Here is a 21,464-nt window from a genome sequence, read left to right as displayed (position 1 = left end):
TCGCTTGCCTTCGCAGCACAGTTCGAGTGACGTAATCAAGCTAACGCTTGATTCTGACTACGATTCCAACTCGGCAGCCTTTCTACTTAGACGCCACCTTATAACTACTAGCTAAACTAAATTTGTCACGTGACTTGCTCTGTAGTATCCAGATAATGGCGGAACTCGTCTTTGGGAATGCTTTTACGGGAATCGGTTATTCGTCCTTATATGAGAAGATCTTGAGCTGAATAAGGGCTCATTCGAAAGAGGAAGGTTCAATGCAGGGCGGTCAACTCACCGTTTGAGTTACAAAACTCTTTTAGTGTCCTAAAAATGCTTCGATTTCGCAACTGCATTTTGTCGATTTTTTCTTCTACTTTCGACACTGATATTATTAAATATGGACATAATCTCGTTAAACCATGAGTTGACCGCCCTGCATTGTACCTTCCTCTTTCGAATGAGCCCTCACCCAGCCCTATGTGTTCTCATATAAGGACAAATAACCGATTCCCGTAAACCCATTAATAGGCCCATATTTGCCGGTAATGTCACCTCGCTGCATTACCCGTGTCTACCCCCTTAAGGGGGTAGACACCGCTGGATGTATGCAACGTCTGGTTCCCAATCTCTGTTGCATATATTCAGCTTTTACTGTATATGTAGACGCGAGGTCCCTCCATTTATTAGTTCTAATAATACCATAGTACTTTTTTATGCAGAATGTTTCAAGGAGTTGAGACAAGCAAAATAAAAAATGCAATTCCATTTAAATAAAAAGTGGATATGCATTTTTTTTAGTGCATCGTTGCATTCACGAAGAAAATGAAGTCATAGAAAAATAAACATTATCATACCATTGAACTTTTACATGAACAGCTTTTTCCTATCTCTTACCAAATTCAAGATATAACTCGTCCCAATTGCGTGACGCACGCTGTATGCTTTTATGAATTAAAAAACATTTATTTAAAGAAGCTAATAACTTTTTCTAACAAATTTCTCAGATTGCACGTTCCTTCGGTTCTTCAGAGTAGGCATATATTTTTCAGCAGCGAGGGGTGCTACGGTGCGCTATATAAAATCCACGCGTTCAGTCAGTCAGAATTTATCGGAGCGGGACAATTCCATCATTTGGGTTGAAAGAAGGATAGCACGATCACCGTACATCTCACTCTGAACACGCACCAATGTTTCGCTTTCATTCTTCAGGCGTATCGTCGCGATGCCTCTGGCGAGATGAACGTTTGAATGTGTTTGTAAAAATACTTGAGGCGCTGTTGCCCTCCTAGATCGTGTTGCGCACACGCTAGCTGAGAATTAAACCTTTCAAGTTCATACCAGACCACACAAGTGGCTCCACCAGGCCCAACGAAAAAACTGCTGTAATACCGACGTCCCAAATCGGAGAGGTCACGTGCCGTGTCTACCCCCTTAAGGGCACAGACTCCTTCGAGGCCTCCTCCGAATCGATGTAAGCGCCATTGGAAAGAATCGGGTAATCGTGAAAACACATAATTGAGAAATTCGACATTTGACGGTGTGACATCTAACGTCATTATGCAGAATAAGAAACGAAAGTGAGGCGGCATAGTTGCCAAGTCACATCATTTAAGAGTTCTATCGCGGTGTTGCCGCATCTGTGACCATCTAGCAAAATGAATTTGCTCGAGCCGAGCGAGATTTTGATTCCTGGCGGACATAGAAAAGGACAGCGCGAGAGAAAGAGAAGGAGTATCATGAATGAAACAACGTAGGGCCGATCGGCGTAAATATAGTCACACGCTACGACAGATTCGATGAGACTCTGTAATACACATAACGTACGCGACTATAAGACTTATAGGAATAAAAACTATATGGCATTAATAATTTCAGGAAAGGAATGAAAAATAAAGACATGTAAATTGATCTATAATATACAATATTTATCGATTGAAATATAATCAATAAATATAAACAATGCCTCTTCTTTCTCCGCGCCGTCTACATCGTCGATTCCCATGACAGCCACTCCAGCCACGTGTTATTGAAATCTTTTTCATTTGAAATATAATAATGAATTTTAATATAATTGTACCTGCATATACAGGATGTCCCAGTCTAAGTGTGACAGAATTATATTAAAATTCATTATTCATTTCTTTATTTCTTATTCCCTTCTTGAAATTATTATGTCAGGTAGTTTTCATTCCTATAAGTCTTATGGCCGCGTACTTACGTTATGTGTATTATTTCATTCATTCTACCCCTACCAGCACCACGAATCCGCCGTTCTTTGATGTTTCCGAACATAGAAAAGGATAGCGCAAGAAGGATAAACAAAGAGAGAAAGACTCACAAGCACAACATTTAACCCAATATTATGCTATTAAATGTTGACCGATTTATATTGTGTTTAGCTTCATTTTAATCAGAAAAATCTTCTCCACATGATAGTAAAATTTTTATTAACAAAAAGTACAAAATAAAAAACTTTATTCTGTGCATTAGTATGGTCACATTGACACGGGGCATTTAAATGAAGGCAATAAATCCCGGTTTTAGTCCCTCTTTCGTCTTCAGCTACTGACTCTTTCTAATCAGTGTTTACTGACTAGGCAATCAAATTTGAAAAATGATTCTCCTATTCCATAATAGTTGCGGAGTGGACCGGCAATAATTATGTACATTTATCGAGTTTTCACTGTATATGGTGCAAGTTTTATAATTCATTTTTCTGGCATACCATTTCAAGTATTCTATCTGTAATTTAATTGATGAAAAAAACATGATTATAAATATGAACAAAAAAGTTTGATGGTTGCACACATTAGTACATGTATTGTTTCATTCTCGAACCTCTTTCTCTCTCGAGCGCCCTATTCTTTTCTATGTCTGGCAGGAATCAAAATCGGCTCGAGCCTGTTGCAATTGTAACAGATGTGGCAACAGCGTGACAGAAGTCTTAATACGTTGCGGCAACTATGCCATACTTGTGGCTATATTCGCGTAGCCATTTGTGGTGTCAAATTAGAATTTATATTTATCGACTGATCTGTGTTTTTATCGACCCTGATGATAACGTGGTCAAATATACCATCAATGCCTCTGACGGAGAATCACTGAACTATTCTTATGTCTATTTGACGTCTGATGCGTGCAAATCGTAGATTCCATTTTACGTCTTCCAGAAGTGATAAATTGTGAAAAATCGAATTTCAGTGATATTGTGCTAGTTCAAGGGAAGTTGGTCTGCTCTGTTATCAGTGAAAAAACGATTAAATCGTCCAATATTCGCTAAAATGTAGCCGAACGCAGCATTCGGCAGCCATGTTGTTTGCTTACAACAGCGTCTGTCTCAATCGTACAGTTTCCAAAATTCCATTTTTCTCAACGTATGATGTTTATTAGCGTTCAAGCGGACCAGACCGACCTGTAGCGAAGTCTACTCGTGTGTGCTGTACCCGCGAAAATTTCATTTATGCAATTATCGAGACGAAAAATGGAATCTACGAAATCGAGTGTCTCTCTCGCGCATGGCGTATACGTGCATGCTTTCCGTTGATTGTGTGAGTGCACGCATACAGGTCATGGCACAAGGAGTCTGTGCCCTTAAGTACGGTCTCTCGTGAACTGCAGTATAGTTAATACGCAATGGGCATGTTGATTCCCGTTGAATATTATTTACCTGAAATTATCAAATGGGTCATTAGTCATAGGTTGCCGACGCCTGAACTAGGATCTTCCTCGTAGAAGAAAAGTTTTTAATTTTGCGCCGCCTCCGAAAACTCTGAAATGTATTTGGTATCCTATTTAACGATTAAGTAGATATTATTAATAGCTATGAAATATTGGCATAAATGGAATAGAAATTATTTGACACTTTTTAGTGCGTTTCGAAGTCGGATTTGTTTTTTGTTGAAAATTATTTTATGGTATAATAATATTTTATTCAAAATATATCTACAAAATATATCTACTTAGAATTTTAAGGCATTTATCTACAGGATGATCCTCTCGCTAGTGGACTCAAAGGAAGTGCCGCCACACCAGTATGAATGGGCCCAAGCCCCTTTCTGTCATCGAAACCTTTTCACGAGCCCAGCTACAGTATGCACCCCCGGCCCCGTCGCGAAAACGGCTTGGGTCCATTCATACTATGTACATTGTGGCGGCACTTCCTTTGAGTCCACTAGCGAGAGGACCACTCTGTATTTGTTCTTGTTCTCTCGAAATATCCACTCCGATTAATATTTTTTCTATAATCGCTTCTGACATTGTGATAATAAATCTTTTCAAATCGTCATCCTGCTAATGGTATAAAGAAACATAAAGTAAACTTAATATTTAAAATAATAGAAACATACTGTTACAACAGTTTTGTAGTATAATGATTTAATAGAGATAATTGTACATACATGTATAATCTTATCGATTATTGTTCGCAAACTGAGCTCGTCGCGCGTTGTTCTTCTCGCAGAAGGGGGCCTCCTCCCCACCGATGTGTCGCGCGGTACGTGGCATCCGCCTTATGTCGATTGTCTCAATTACTTTACTAGCCAGGTACTTGACTACCTCATTAAAAAATGGTATTTTATATGATCCGGATGTTCAGTGCTTATTTTTTCAAGAAATTCCCGGATATTTCGGCAGTGTATATCGGAAATGGGAAATTCGCTAATTTCATAGATTATACATCTTTTTTACACTATAGCATCGCAGCCACAGTTGCTTTTATTATGAGAAATCCGGCTGCTGCTATTATAATATTTGTAGGCAATTAACTTTATTTACTCAGGAAAAACTGTTCTTCCAAGGAAACCGGACTGATGGGGGTGCGGCTACAATAATCAACTCGACACTTTCGCAAAGGATTTGAAGAATTCCTTTATTTTAATTATCTCTCTATGCACGTCAACATGATCGTCGATGATCTATGTCCGTCTAAATCTATCGTCCTCGCTCGCGGCCGGGGGGCCCCACCTGAGAGAGGGGAAATAGAGGTGGAGACACCGCGACAGTAACCTAATTTACCTACATATTACTACTTATTTTCAGCAACTACAATATATTAAATTTATTACTATGAGAAAGGCGTTTTTCGTCTCGGGATTGTCTGTCAGATTCGTCAGTGAGGTTGACAACAGACGATCCCTGCTCCAGACATCTATCGTACCGCTATTCGGAACTTATACAGCGTGTCCCGCGTAACTGGAAACTCTCAATTATTTCCTAAACTATTAAAGATACAAGAAATTGCTTTGGTGGTCATTGCATGGTAAGAGGGGGCAATATTTAGACGTAGACGAATTTTGTTTTGCATTGTGTTTCGAGAAGGGCGAGGGAAGCCGGGGAGGTCCGTGTATACACAAAAAAAACACAATAAAACGATGCTCGAGGTTGTCCGAAAAAAAGTCGTCAGTTTATTAAAACGAAACTATCTGCTATTCACGAGGACGGCCGTTACACCTTGCGGGGTGATCCGCGCGGTCGAGGGGTACAATAAACTGTTTTGGACACGTCACTCGTGTTCACAATGTACTGTTCGGTCTATACACACAATCGAGGACATCCAAAACAAAAGGAATTCACTAAGTCGCTCTAAAGGTCTCTTTCCCGGTTACACGAGGTGTCCGTTACGTGTACGAAGCCACGTGGCTACGGCGAGGAAATTCCCTCGTGGGTTGGATTCGGGAAAATGGGGCACCCTCCGATCGAGCTGATTTTTTAACCATAGATAGCCCTTGAGATGGGGATTCCAACGGTAGTCATCCCATCTCTTAACTCCCACCCGTCGCCCCAGTAGAGGTCAAAAACTAAAATCGCTCAAAAAGTGGTTTCTGCACCGATCTTGGTGAGCACATCAAGAAAAAAAAAATTTTTTTAAATTTTTTTTCTCACTTTCATTTTTTCATTTTTAAAAAATTTTTTTATTTTATTGGTTAGGTTATAATAAATGGGGAGGGGGTGCTTCGCCCCGCCCCCGCCCACGCTTTTGTTTAAAGTTAAATTTAAATTTGTTTACATTTAAACAAATCGACGATGGTATGTTGACGCATACGTCACCACAGACACATAGGTATACGCAGAATTAATTGTAGTAGTAGCAATTATTTACCTGTTGGGGGGCAAGACGAAACGGCGGTGTATTGTATATAAACAGATTCCCAGAATATGTTTTGTTTATGAGCACATTAAGAAAAAAACTTTTTTTTCTCACTTATTTTTTTTCATTTTTTTCAAATTTTTCCCCATTTTTTTTATTTTTTTTCAATTTTTTTTTTTTAAATATTTTTTATGTACTCACCGAGATCGGTGCAGAAACCACTTTTTGAGCGATTTTAGTTTTTGACCTCTACTAGGGCGACGGGTGGGAGTTAAGAGATGGGATGACTACCGTTGGAATCCCCATCTCAAGGGCTATCCATGGTAAAAAAATCAGCTCGATCGGAGGGTGCCCCATTTTCCCGAATTCAACCCCTTCGTGCAATCGTTTTTCCGCTATCCTTGCGAGGAAACCGGTGCCGAGGTAATAATAATCCGAAATCGATTAACGAGGTGACGAGGAGAAGCTTGAGAATGTATTCCGACGCAAAACTTCACAACAACACTCGAATTTAGACAGGAGATGCGCAGCGTGATGTCGCTTGTAACGAAACAAAACTCAATATGGCTCCGCGGTACGCGTCGCTACCACCAAGAATTTAGTTCGCGAAGAAGAATGCGTGGCGACAGCACCTCCCGGACGGGCCCCGCGTGACGAGGAGACCCTTTATACGCCCGCTCACGCAACACATTGTTATTTTCAAAAATATAATGGCAAAGTTTGGTTTTTTAAGTGGAACTATATATTTTTCTTTCGATCATTTGATAATGTTTTTGAAGTCGAATTCATTAAACTTGCATGTATACACTTGATTGACAAATTTGGAGATTTTTCACGGGAAAAATTCACTTCAGTGGGAAATATCAGCAGGAGTCCAGTTCGCGTCTAGAGCCTCGTACTGACCTAAGCATTTGCGCGCCGAAAACGTTCGTTCGGGCAAAAATGCGCAAGTGAGTACGGCCCGTTAATGTGTTCGCGAAGGCCTAGAGCACGAACGATCGCTTTCCGACGGCTGTAGCCTCGTACTCACTAGAGCATTCGTGCGCCTAAAACGGCCCATTATGTGTTCGCGAAGGCCCTGGGCACAAACGAACGCTTTCCAACGGCTGTTGGTCCATCAAAGGATATTCGTGCGAACAATTTTACTGTGCCGGTTACAAATTCCAAGTACCGTTAGTCGACCGCTGTCGAATTTATCCTTCGGGAAAACTCAGTTTATGATATGGCCTGATGAACCGTCATAAACTGATTTTCGAAATCCGGAACAATTTTTGATATTAATTGTTTGGATACTTTAAACAGATACTGAAGACTCGTATATGAATCTCCCGTTGCTAAAAAACGTAGCGTTATAGCTAAGCGTTCTTTCACCGTCACAGCTTTTCTGAATCTGGTGTCGTTTTTTTGAATTTTGGGACCGATAGCGTTTATTAAAAATTCAAAATCTTCCGATGACATCCGCCAAAATTTTTAAAATGTCCACTAGCTTCTATCTGTAAATCTCTAACTAGTTTTTCACCACTAGAGGTTGCTCTATTTTTATACATCTGACTAATCCACTATCGTTTATCTTGATTTTCTCTTCTTCTTTTTCTTTTAATTATTGTGTTCATAATAATATACGCTGCACTGGCGATTGTGACATCTGTTCCTGTCGAAATTCTGACTTCGACTGGTTTACGCTAGAAAGAACCTTTCTACATAGAACCCAGATACAAAGGTTTACGGTACCCCAGGTAGAAAGATTTGCGCGAACAGCCGGAGAAATTTCACGTTCGTTCGCCGAGAGCATTCGTTTGGGCAAAATGCACAAGTCAGTACGAGGCTTAAAGTTTCGACCTGTCGTCCCGCTGGCCGCCCGTGGTATCCATTTCAAGCGGTACTGCTTAACACGTGGCACTTCACGCGCGAACAGGACCCCTGCTGATATTTCCCATTGAAGTGAATTTTTCCCGTGAAAAATCTCCAAATTTATTAGCGCAATATCTCGAAAACAAATGAAAATCAAGTGTATACATGCAAGCTTAATGAATTCGACTTCAAAAACACTATCAAATGATCGAAAGAAAAATATACGGTTCCATTTAAAAAACCAAACTTTACCATTATATTTTTGAAAATAACAATGCAAAAAAAAATTCGTCTACGTCAAAATGTTGCCCCCTCTTACCATGCAATGACCACAAAAGCAATTTCTTGTATCTTTAATAGTTTAGAAAATAATTGAGTGTTTCCAATTACACGGGATACACTGTATATGTATATTTGAACGGCATGCCGGGCGAGCGCTTGCAAGAGCACTGTTCAATCTCGCCGTCACCTAGCACTCCCCGACCCGAACTCAAGGCGTCCGTGGAGACGAAACTCTCTCACCTCCACTAAACGCCTATACTATTAATATTCCAATTATACTATTAACAAATTCTTTTATTTAAATCTTAAATATACGCACCTGAGCCATTTGTTCAGCGTTAGTACTTTTGCAATGATATTTTGTAACTAATATATCTAAAATCTTTTATTAAAAATGAAAAGAATGTTAAAATTCAAAACAATTCAAGTTATTTTTCAAAATAATTTAATAAAACATTAAAGAATTTTACCTTATAAATAGTTCGTCTTATGTATTTTTCTTTCCGATTTCTACACTGTGCTGTGATTTTATAGCACATTATAATGACTATTCTGCATCATAACATTAACAATTAAATTTTTTACTTTTTAACATAAGAATAATTTCTTAGATCATACATATGTATATCAAACTTACTCGGTGAATGATACTCGGTCTTCAACAGTAGAAGGTTGCCAAAGTTTTAGTAACGGTAATTGTAATAATCTATTAATGGAATATGGGATAATATTAAATGAAACTCACAAGGAAGGGTTTTTAGGTGTCCGCCTCCGATTGTTTTAATTTTTGGATATGTTTTAAAGGACCAAAAAATAAGGTACACGTATTTTTTTATTTTTGCCCGTTTTCATATTTAGGGGGTGAAACGATCCCCTAAAGTTTCGGCTACAATAGGCTATCTCGGAAACTATCATAGATAGAAGAAAACTGTCGAAGGAAAAGTTTCATGGTTTTCTATAAACATATAACAGCTGGTCATAAATTTTGTAAAAAATAATTTGTTTATAACAAAAAATGTATTTATAACATTATTTTAAAAGTAATCATAATTTACATAATAACAAAAAAGAACATAAATTTGTTTCTGAATCTATTGATGTATTATATGCTATGTTTGCCTTTTACATTTTTGCATATTTTAAAATTAAATATGTATCGTGCACATACGCCGGGTCGCGGTCATACCAGATATGGATGTGCGGTTAATATCTATTACGATATCTAGCGTTTACCATGTATAGTAGGCATTAATACAGTTATTTAAAGCTTACAATATTAATAAAAATTATATTAGTACATATCTACGTATTAATATGCGATACAGATTGTATCTTACAAAAGCTTCAGATTATAAATTTATACCACATATGCATACCTAACATACACGTGAAATATAATTGCACCAATCATGTTACTAGAATCGGAAATTAATTTACATTTATTATATTCCTTACCATCTGAATCGCACAGACTGGGGTGACTATTATTAAGAAGGTGTGAGTGTGATAATTTGGAATGCCCGATTCTGATTTGAGTTATTGCCACTTGTTGTTTCCTATTGAAGTTTGGATTTGTAGTTAGATCATAAAAGTTGTCGATTGATTTATGGAGTGCACTTGCTTTGTAATTTCTCCACGTGCGGTTCCAAGCCTGCTTCCACACTGATTTAATGTGTTGGATAATGTCCACGGAAGTGTTAAGCAAGGATTGACTCTCCATATGCAGGGTGGATGCGATTTTCGCTTCGAGGTCGGCCATGACATTTCCGTGGATGTCTACATGGGAGGGGATCTATGCTATAATTATTGTTTTGCGAGCCTTGACCAGTCTATCGTAAATTTCTTGGATTACTATATACATTTCCACGGTTTGCTTCGTGTTTTGAATTTTTAGGATGATGGACAGTGAGTCCGAGAAGATTATGAATTTGGAATATAGAAAGTTGTCAATGAAATTGAGTGCCAGGGGAAGTGCGTATGTTTCGACTGTGAGGATGCTGTTGAAAGGATTCAGGCCGAGTTTAGTTGTCTCATTTTGGGTGACCATTGCAGCTCCTGTTCCGAATTTGTTTTTGGAGCCGTCGCACGTCGGTGTAAATATGGATGAAATCAGGGTATTTGTCACAGATGGTGTTAAACCGTCTTTTCCATTCCTCTATAGTTAGCTCCTCTTTTTGTTTGCTTCAAGTGATAGGTCGAGGCCGAGTGCATTTAGTGTACATGGGGGGGGGGGGGGGGGGGGGGGGCGTTGTGGAACCTGGTCTTTTCCATGTCTGGTAGACTGAATTCAAATTCGCTTAGATAGCTTTTAATTCTTTGGCTGGAGGTGATTTTACCAGATTGGTGTTCTGCTTGATGCCGGTTTCTTGAGAAAATGTCACCGTAAATGATCGGATTTGTAGATGTTGAGGCCCTTGCGGCATATTTTATACTTAGAAGTTTTCTTCTATGTTGCAACGATGTTTTGCCAGCTTCTATCATTATGCTTCCGATGGGGCTTGTATGAAATTCTTACTATTCTTATCCCCATATTGTGGATTACATCAAGTTTTCTTAGTAGGTTCGGTTTAGCAGAGTTGTATATTACAGATGCATAGTCTATTTTGGACCGGACGATCGCTTTGTAAGCTTGCAAGAGGACGGTTTTATCTGCTCCCCAATTGTTGTGTGCCAAGGATTTAATTATCTTGATTCTCTGCTCGCAGTTATCAGCAAGATTGTTGATGTGGTTACTCCATGTGAGCTTGGAGTCAAAAAATACTCCTAAGAGTTTTGTGCATGTGACAGATCGTAGTAAGTTCATTCCAAGTTTCAACACAGGCATCTGGGCTTCGTGGTGGTTGGAAAACAAGATACATTCCGTCTTGGTGGCTGAGAATTTAAGACCGTTATTTTTAGACCAGTCGTATAGTTTGTTAAGAGCCGACTGTATCGTATGTTGAGAGGTGTTGAGAGATTTCCCTTTACATATGATTGCGATATCATCCGCAAATATTCTTGTGATAACCGGGGGTTCAGTATTAGAAATAGTGTGACACTAAGTACCACGCCTTGTGGCACGCCATTTTCTATTGGAGTTTTCTGTTATAAGGTGCCGCTGTAGCGAACTTGAATGCTTCTATTATAAACGAAGTTTTTGACGAAGTTCCACATGTTGCCGCCGATCCCCATCTTTTGGAGTTTGACTAGGATTTGGTGTCTCCAGACCATATCGTAGGCCTTTTCGATGTCCAAACTGACTGCAGGGGCGTGTTGGTTGTTGGCAAAGGCTTCGCGGATGATGGTTTCCATACTGACGAGGTGTGACGTAGTAAAGTGTCCCACTCGAAATCCAAATTGGTTTGGCGCAATAAGTTTTTTATGCTCTAGAAACCATCTTAGCCGGGCATTGATAATTTTTTCAAGAATTTTGCACATGTTGCAGATTAGGGCGATAGGTCTGTAGCTGTCGGGTTTGGTGGGGTCCTTACCAGGTTTGGGTATTGGGACAACAATGGCTTCGTTCCACTTTTTAGGGAAGGTATTGTTTAACCATATAGTATTGAATATATCCAGGAGTGTTTTAGTACCGATGGTAGGCAAATTTTTGATCAGGTCATTGGGAATGTTGTCAGGTCCTGGGCTGGTGCTTTTGAGGTTTTTTAATACTTCATTAAGCTCTCTTGCTGAGATAGGAGCGTTGAGATATGCGAACTTAAGGTCGTTGGTTTCAGTGATTTCTTTTCCCTCTTGCTCTAATTTGTATTGTCTAAAATCTGCGGAGTAGTTCGCGGAGTTAGAGTTTTCGGCGAACGTTGATGGTAAGATGTTTGCGATTTCTTGCGGATTAGTCGTAGTATCGTTGAGGTTGTTGGTGATAAATTGTGTGTGGCAGGTCTTCCGGTTATCTCTGATTGCATTTATTTTGTTCCAGAGGGTATAGCCGGATAAGATAGTCAAAAGTGCCCTCAAACCAAATTCGACTTGCTATAAACCATTCGATAGGTGATTAAAAAAAACCAGTCTGTGCCAAGTTTCTACCCTGTATCTCATCTGGGGGGTAGTTACGGGTAAAAATGTAATTGCGAGGTTTTTGGCCAATTTCACCTATTTAATGACATTCGAAAATTCTGAAAAAAATCAGAGACATTTCTATTTGTGAGGCACATATTACAGAATTTTTTCAGATTTTTAGATTAAAAACTGAAGCCGTGAAAAATCAAAAACCTCAAAAATGCAGAAAAATGACGATTTTGTACTGAAGGAGATGAGGTCCTACGATCATATTTTTTTTATAAGTGTATGTTATTGTTACTATCATCCTCAATTTTTTTCAGACTTTTTGGAGAGGTGCGTCATAGTTGAAAAAATTAAAAACCGATTTTTTCGCTGTTTTTTGCGTGTTAGAGTTACTTATCCGACAAATTTTCGTCTGTTATTTAACAAATACATGGTATATACACTGTTCAATGTTTTTACATGCAGAGGAATAGAATAGGAGTTAAACTAAATAAACCTAATTGATGAAAGTACGTTACGTCCGTTATATTTCAAAAGATTAAAAGTATTTTCAACGGTGTCGGTTGTCCAGCGGTAAAGCGTCTGACTGCTAAATCGCTGGAAAATTCTTTTCGTAGGTTGGAGTCCGCTCAGACTCAATCTCTTTTTTTTGGAAATACATTATTTCAAACTTATCCAGTTTTTTCAAACTACTTATTCAGAATTGTTAAAGATAATGAAAAATATTAAACAATACTGTAACTGACAAAATACATGAAAAGAGAAACAGTAGAATAGAAAGTACTTCAAAATGGTATTTATGTATATTACATATAAAAATATTTAAAAAATATTATTGAAACATTTGTAAACAAGTATATTAACAATTATCATGTAGGTAGAAGTTTGAAAAAATGTATTTCCAAAAAAAAACATTGTCTGAGTGGACTCGAACCTACGAAAAGAAGTTTCCAGCGGCTTAGCAGTCGGACGCAGCGAAAAACTCGGTTTTTTATTTTTTTTAACTATGGCGCACCTGACCAAAAATTCTCGAAAAGATTGAGAATAATAGTATCAATAATATACACTTATAAAAAAAATATGATCGTAGGACCTCATCTGCTTCAATACAAAATCGCCATTTTTCTGCATTTTTTGTCGTTTTTGATTTTTCACGGCTTCAGTTTTCAATCTAAAAATCTGAAAAAATTCTGTAATATGTGCCTCACAAATAGAAATGTCTCCGATTTTTTTCAGAATTTTCGAATGTCATTGAATAGAAGAAATTGTCCAAAAACCTCGCAATTACATTTTTACCCGTAACTACCCCCCAGATGAGATACAGGGTAGAAACTTGGCACAGACTGGTTTTTTTTAATCACCTATCGAATGGTTCATAGCAAGTCGAATTTGATTTAGGGGCACTTTTGACCATCTTTTCCGGCTATACCCTTTCTATGGTCTTGATGTTGGTAGTTAGGGTTGAGACAAAGTTGGTCCAGCTGTTTCTTTTGCTTTCTTTAATAGTTTTTCTGGCGACTGCCCGTAGTCTTTTGTATTGGATTTTATTTTCTTCCGAGTTGTATCTTTTGTAACGATTAAAGGCTTGTTTTGAGTTTCGCACGGCTTCCTTGCATTGGTCATTACACCAAGGAACGGAATTGTGGTTCTTTGGTGGGGAGGTTATTTCGATGGCTTCATTAGCTGCTTTGATGATAAGATTGGAGAATGATTCGGTACCGAATCACAGTGTCGATTTCGCTCATCTTGTTCGAAATATTGGACTCTTGTATGTACGTAATTATCTGCTTCTTGTATAGCTCCCAATTAGCTTTATTAAATTTCCATCTTGGACTAGACGAGTGTACATTATGTTTGTTTGGAATGTTTTTTAGTTATATAGTGATTGGAAAGTGGTTGCTATCACATAGGTCGTCTATAGTAGTCCTTTCAAGGTTGTGGGCGTAACTGGTGCTACTAATTGTTAACTCGATGTAGCTAAAGGTACCATTTACAACGTTAAAGTGTGTGTGTTGCTTTGTGTTAAGAAGGGTGAGGTCATCGCTCTCTAATATCGAGCCTATTTTATATCCACGGTGGTCAGACTTAATGGAGCCCCATAGGTTGTTGTGGCTGTTAAAGTCACCGACTAGTACAAATGGTTTTGGTAATTGTGATATAAGATCGCTGATTTCGTTTGTTTGGAAATCGATGACCAGTTTGTCGGGGTATCGGTGGTTGGTTTGTTGGTTAGTTTTTTACATAGTCTATGGATTCTGTTTTTTATACTTCGTTCTTTTAGTAGGGGATAAATTGTAGTCAGTATTTGTATTAGTCCAGGTATATCTTCTGTATAGTCGAGAGCAATTTTTGGGTTTGGTGCTCCGAATGCGTTTTCTAAGAAGCTTTTTAATTGAAGGTAGTTGAGGATGAATTTGTTTTGGCGGCCTTCAATTTCGCCTTTTGCTGGTTCAAGCATTTTTTAGGTGCAGGGACGGGTGATACGGGGCGTATCAGTCTTTTCTTGCTGCTGGTTGTGTTTTTTACTCTGGTGGCGATAGATGGTGTCGGTGTTTTGAAATTCGTGTCCTCGTAGTCCGTTGGTTCAGGCGGGGTTTCTAATGAAGTCACTGACAATGAGAGTGGTCTTTTGATTCCAGTTATGGTTGGTTTTGTCTCTATTGGTTCAATTTCCATTCCGATTTCTTTGCTTGTTGTCGGTTCCGTGATTTGGGTACGTGTGCATGGAGTTAGGATTGTCTCTACTGGTTTGGTTTCCAAGGTAGTTTCTTCGTTGATGAATGCGTAATTCGAATAGGTGTGCGAGCTAGTGAGAGTTGGTTTTTGGTTGTAGCGGTATCGTTTATTGTTGTGTTACTTTCGCTTGATTCAGAGTTGCTGGGACATTGCTTGGCAATATGTCCCTCCTGTTTACATACGAAACAGTTCAGTTTGTCGGTGGTAGTGAAAATGTTTTAGGGCCTATTATTTTTCCCACTGCACAGCCATAATCTTTAATAGTGATACCGTCTATAGCTGGGAGGATTACCGCTTGATCTTTGGTGGGAAAGGTTTTGTCGGGTGGTGTTAGTGGAGTACGGATCCCTGTACTCAGAGGCTTCGTTTCTTTGGCAATCTTTTATTGGCTGCATTTTCGTTGAGTGTGCGTGTGTGTCCACGGAAACACTCGTGTGACACTTACACTATTAAATTTACCCGTTATATTTGGTACTCGAGAGCGATACCGTAAACACGACTATATTCTTCGACGGTAGGACCGCGACTGAGTAACATAATTTGCCGGAATACATACTATTTTGCAAAATGCCGTCGCCTTCAAACCCGATAACTAAATCATAACCGTAATCGTAATATACGTTACACTTTAATGACATTTCGTCAACGCATATTGAGTAATATTTATCTGAATCATGCATGTTTTCTACTTTTAATTTTAAAATAGCAAATAAATTATTATTAAAGCCTGCAGAAAATTGTACTTTTTCTAAATATCTCTGTAACACCCTAGTCGACGGAACTGCCGATAACATTTTGGCCCAACAAAATACAATGATATCGCGAACTTTATAAAATCTTCCGTATAACGTCTACCGTGAACATTTCTATTATTTTGAATAACTTGCATATTAACGAAATTAATTATTTTGGGGGATAAAAATTTTTTACATAAACCCTGAAATGTACTTAAACTGGACTGATTATTTCGAAGTTCTAACACTTCCGCTTTTAACTCTAAATTCTCGCGTTCTAAATTAGAAATTTTATTCTCAAGCGTACGCTTCCTCGGTGTCCCTGCAGATATCGATGCTGACGTCTGAACATTTACATCAAAGCCGATTGATGTAATGTCTCCCTGATGAGATGGACCTGCAATTGCTAAAGAACAAACATCTAAATTATTTATTCTTATGTATTTATATATTAAACACTTATTATGTACTTAAATGTATTTTTACCTGCTATGTATACAACACGAATTTTTGGAGGCTCAAACTCAGGATTATTACTGCTCTCTTCTTGAATATTTGTATCTGATATGAAAATAGGACATCAATATATTACTCAATTACTACAATTAAATGGTTACTACAATTAATACTTCTATAATATTCATACCAGACTCAATCTGCTTTGGAACTGCTGTTGGTAATAACCTGGATTTGGAAGGACCCATGTACATTTTATTTTCGAAATGCTTACTACATATTCTGTGGGTCTTGTGGTAGTGTTCAAATTCCGAAGCAGGAAGATCTTCTTTACCACATGCCTGAAGCCAGAGCTTGCATCTAAAGAACATAATGATATAAATATATATACTTGAAGTATGTTATTGTTCCAAGATTTATGTTTCTATAGTACCTAAGTTCTTATATTATTACACACATATTATGACTTTATAATACTTACAAGTCTCCATTCTTAGGAAATCTAAAAAAATGTACTCCTTCCCCTCCTTGATTCCCCAGAAAATTCCCGGTTTTTGACGGCCTGAAATGCCATAAATTCTTGCTTTTTGGAGCATTCTGACAAAGAAGTTTCCACAATATAGGCTATGTATTCCCACTCCCACTCCACTCCACTCCCACTCCCACTCCACCCCCTCGCTGAGGGCGAGGACGACCCAGAAAAATCCCCATTGACACCCTTACTAAACGCAACAATTAACGGCCAGTCCATCATACCCCCTTTAATGTCCCAACGAATCCCCCAGCCCCGAACAAAATTTAAAACTAATGAAAATTAAATCAAATTTGGCGCCCGAACCCCGACAAAGTCTATAAGGACAACAATCAAATATAAATTTGGCGCGGTAAGTGAAGAGATTTATAAACTAGAAACAACAATAACCTACCACTATTAAAGTCACCCCTAACCAAACGCCCACCGGAATGTTCCATTGACCTATTTATACCCCAACAGATGTTTGCATCCCGCCGAGGAGGCAGAGGCCGGGGGAGTAGGGCCCGAGGGAGGAGGCCGGCGCCGCGGAGGCCGCGGCTATGGAGAGGCCGACTCCCAGTTACGAGGGAGATGGTTGCGCAACCGGACTCAGAAGAGTCCATCTACGCGACTCCCCCCGGGACCCCCACTCCTCCCCCGACCCCATCAGCCCCAGAATTCCCCACCCCTCCCAGCAATCACCCCTCCCAACAAACCCCCCTTCCCACAAACCCCAAATACAGGCCATTCGGGAGGCGATCCGGAAATTTAAACCTCCCCGAGATCCACACCTGGGGGCATTGCGGGAAGCCGCTGCCCTCAGGAGGGCAAGAGAAAGGACAGCCCCTTCCCGAACTCCCCTTACATCCCTCAACATCCCCACACCGAGCCCCCCCGAAACTTATGTCGCCGCCATCCGATGGATGGTGGAAGGCCCATCACTTGATGGAGACCCCGTATACCCCACCCACACCACAACCGAGCCCCAAAACCTCCCCAATCCCTCCCCTAATGTCCCTCCGAATTCCCCCACCACCCCTAATGTCCCTTAAAATAACCAAACCCGCAACCTCCCTTAAGCCTTTTTTTTCTTCTACTTCCTCTCTTTCCTTTTCTCCTCCTCTCTTCTCCTCCACATTTATTAATCATTACAGTGATTTTAACTTTGCACAAAGTTGGTTTAAATTTAGTAATATCCTTTCGAGACGCCATTTTTTTTCATACATCATTTTAGTAAATTCTTTCTGTCCCTTTCCTCCCCACACTTTCCCCCAACAGAATTCAATCCACCCATTTCCTTTCCCCTTATCCTCATAAAGATTTAAGGTACAACAACCGTAAAAACAAAGGTAAGAAAATTTTTGGTAATTGAAGGGAGCACACCAAAGAGGAAGGGCCCCGGGAACTCACTATAATTCGACCATTCCCGTGGGTCATTAACTCTTCTTTTTTTCTTCCCCTTTTTTTCCCTCCATTTTGGCCAGATACTAATTCTGTTTCATTGCAGGTTCTTCATACACAAAAATTTGTTTCCCAAACGGCAACAGGAGGGTCACTCAGACCCGCGACCCCCCCTGAATGAGAGCGCGCAGCATGGACGAATGTGTGACCGTGATTATAAGCCCGCCGAAAACTGATATACCACCGTTTCCGGTCAAGGCGGGGGGGTGTTGTAACGTGGTGTCACGTGTACCCCCCCCCCCCCCCCCCCCGTTACAATGGCTGCGCTTTTCCAACTCCCACTCTACCCCGTAACCCACCGAAAAACCATTCCCTCGCCTTACCCCTTTTCCCAGCCCGTCGGTATCGGGCCGATGGAGGCGACGGAAAGGACCCCAGAAGCGGACAACCCTAAGAGGAGCTTCGAGGCCGGCGACAGACCCCCAACCCCTCCCAGGAAAGGGAACAACAATGGACCCCGAGATGACACGTCCACCCAGCTCAAACAACAGCAGCAAAAGTGTGGCGTTCACCTATGTGCGCTCCCAAAGCGCTCTCTGGGAGTAACTAGTTTAAGTTAGGCTAGTTAGTTTTAGTTGCTAGATTAAGTTGTACAATATCAATCATAGTGTCCGTTCGTCTAGTGAAAAAGCACTAAAGGGGAAGGTGCCCCTACCACCGGGTCACGCGCGAGCGCGCAGCCATTATGTCTCATTCGCATGAGAAATACCTTTGTATTTCAGGAGAAAAGAAATTTTTTCAAATAAATGCTTAATCGGAGGAGTGAGGCGGTTCATTCTTCAACGAGTAAAATATATAACCAGCACAATTAAAAACTCGCTTGTCGAAATAATTAATTGCGTCGAGCCTCGGACGGCGAAGGTGGCTCCCTCCGCCCTATAGGATGGTGCACGAAACTGCGAACGCAGACCGTGATTCCATACCGAACCGGAAGCTGCATAAGAGCCTCTCTCTCGCACTGTAACTTCTGTCCTTGTTTAGCCCCATTTCACTCCGACTCCAGGCTCGTCGAATGTCATCCTTGTCGTTTCGCTTATGTCGAGATAGCGCGAAACTGCCCCTGGTTCGAATGCGATTTGGGAAACAAGGTAATTAGAGGCTTTTGGAAACAATCCTTGTTACGTTTATAACTTTTTGTAATTGTTTAAACAATTTTTTGTCGAGGCATAAAATATACTATACCTTAAGGTGAATAACTGTTGCTTCTAAGGTCTTTTGATACCTCTAACGATTTCGGAGAAAAAGGAAAAAACGAAAAACGAATAAGATGAAACTGTTTCATTTTACTCGCTGTTATTCAATGCTTGCATTTACTCCTGTGTTAAAGAAACTGATATAAGAAAGAAGAAGATCTCCCATTAAGTTACTCGTATTTGCATTTTGTAAAGAGGATTGTTCCCAAAAGCCTCTAATTACCTTCTTTCCCAAACTCTGAGCTATTATGAAATTTGAAACACCAGAAGTATCGCACATGGCTAAAAAGTAATCGAGGCATTCGAACGAGAGGCGGTTTCGCGCTATCTCGACATAAGCGAAACGACAAGGATGACATTCGACGAGCCTGGAGTCGGAGTGAAATGGGGCTAAACAAGGACAGAAGTTACAGTGCGAGAGAGAGGCTCTTATGCAGCTTCCGGTTCGGTATGGAATCACGGTCTGCGTTCGCAGTTTCGTGCACCATCCTATAGGGCGGAGGGAGCCACCTTCGCCGTCCGAGGCTCGACGCAATTAATTATTTCGACAAGCGAGTTTTTAATTGTGCTGGTTATATATTTTACTCGTTGAAGAATGAACCGCCTCACTCCTCCGATTAAGCATTTATTTGAAAAAATTTCTTTTCTCCTGAAATACAAAGGTATTTCTCATGCGAACGAGACATAATGGCTGCGCGCTCGCGCGTGACCCGGTGGTAGGGGCACCTTCCCCTTTAGTGCTTTTTCACTAGACGAACGGACACTATGATTGATATTGTACATAGACTTTTAGTTGGTAAGCCTAGTTGGTAGAAGACGCGCTAAATGGCGAGGGTGAATTCCCATTCCAAAAAGAAACGCCAAAGAAGTGAGACGTGATACTCTCGTTTAAATATTGTGCAATAAAGAATCAAGTTTTTGTGCAATCAGTGGGAATAGCTTAAGGTGATGCAAGCGTCGAAAACTTTACCGACAGTCCCTTGAAAAATCCCTAGACGCGAGTTTTCAAATTACGTCCTCATTTCTAAACAGAATGTAAAAAAATTTGTGGGGCGTGTTCAGGAGGTTCTAAAGAATATTTGTCTGGTCCTTATATTATCCAAATCGTCAAAAACTTATAAAATATTGAAATTACTGTCTGTCAACGGTCAAGAAAATGGCGGAACGGACTCACCTGCATTGATTTATTCATAATATAAACATTTCTGCCAATAGTTGTTCAAATAGGGACCAGACTGATATTCTTTGGGTCGGATAGAATAAAACGAGCACCCAAGGGATGATGTACAAGTCTCCAGGTAGAAGTAATTTGAAAACTACGATTTCGTTGATTGTTCATTCGCGAAAGACGTCAACAAGGTAAAACAGACCAGAAATTTAGTTTCGCGTGTATTCTATAGGGCGCAGTTCGGTCGTTTTCTATGCTCGACCGCGCGCTCATTCGCAGCTCGTATATGTGAATATGTGTGGGTCGACCGAACCGTCGGCGACGATATAATGTATCGTGAAGAATGGGAAATTCGAGCCTGGAAGAGGCGATGAACTGCGATACGTGAATTTTTTTTTCACGCATCGTTCTATCTATTAGGATAGCGATTTTCAATCCATGTGTCACAACATGTACTATCATTATTTTTTCTTGCTATTATTATTCCTTTTTTTAATAAAACTGCAGAACAAATACGTCCTTCCCGATTTCGATGATTTTTGGATATATTATAAAAAAAGTCATTTCATGCCAAACTGAAATTGTAGGTTGTACTCCATGTAACATTGGGGGGGGGGGTTTAAGTCATCATTTTGCCGGTTTCTAATTTTAGAAATTACAGACCTTCGAAGTTTGCAATTTTTGCCCGCTTTCACGACAACGGGCTTCACTTACAAATTTTTATCTCAGATTTTATTGTGTTTTATTCAGAAAGGATTGGGCTGTTACAAAATAATTTTTTCAACCTCGAGAATTCACTTTATAATGTCGAAAAATGTTACATTTTTTTTTTGCGTTTTTTTCGTTGAGGGACAGAACTGATTTACATTTTGAAAAAATATGGTCACATTCTCTGAAGTTTTCCCTTTAAAATGAGCTCTTCAAAACGATGGATAATACAAAACTGCCGTTATAATGAGCTGGAAAAGGATGCGGTGTATGTATCCCCGTTGCAGGTAGG

At 39.8% G+C, this 21,464-nt stretch overlaps 1 protein-coding gene across 1 annotated transcript; it reads right to left on the bottom strand.

Annotated features, from left to right (window-relative positions):
* Nucleotides 1-13,946: 13,946 nt before the first annotated feature.
* On the bottom strand, nt 13,947-18,590 carry LOC117609739 (uncharacterized; the record flags this gene model as incomplete). The annotated part of the gene is made up of 5 exons (XM_034336378.2): nt 13,947-16,078; nt 16,159-16,233; nt 16,319-16,488; nt 16,610-16,690; nt 18,427-18,590. Coding segments are annotated over 5 exons (882 nt in total), but the record flags the coding sequence as incomplete, so codon positions are not given.
* Between the last annotated feature and the right edge of the window lie 2,874 nt (nt 18,591-21,464).

This window comes from Osmia lignaria, chromosome 7 (assembly GCF_051020975.1).
Source record: "Osmia lignaria lignaria isolate PbOS001 chromosome 7, iyOsmLign1, whole genome shotgun sequence".
In the NCBI taxonomy this organism is placed as follows: Eukaryota; Metazoa; Arthropoda; class Insecta; order Hymenoptera; family Megachilidae; genus Osmia; species Osmia lignaria.
This window is presented reverse-complemented; position numbering and strand designations above follow the sequence as displayed.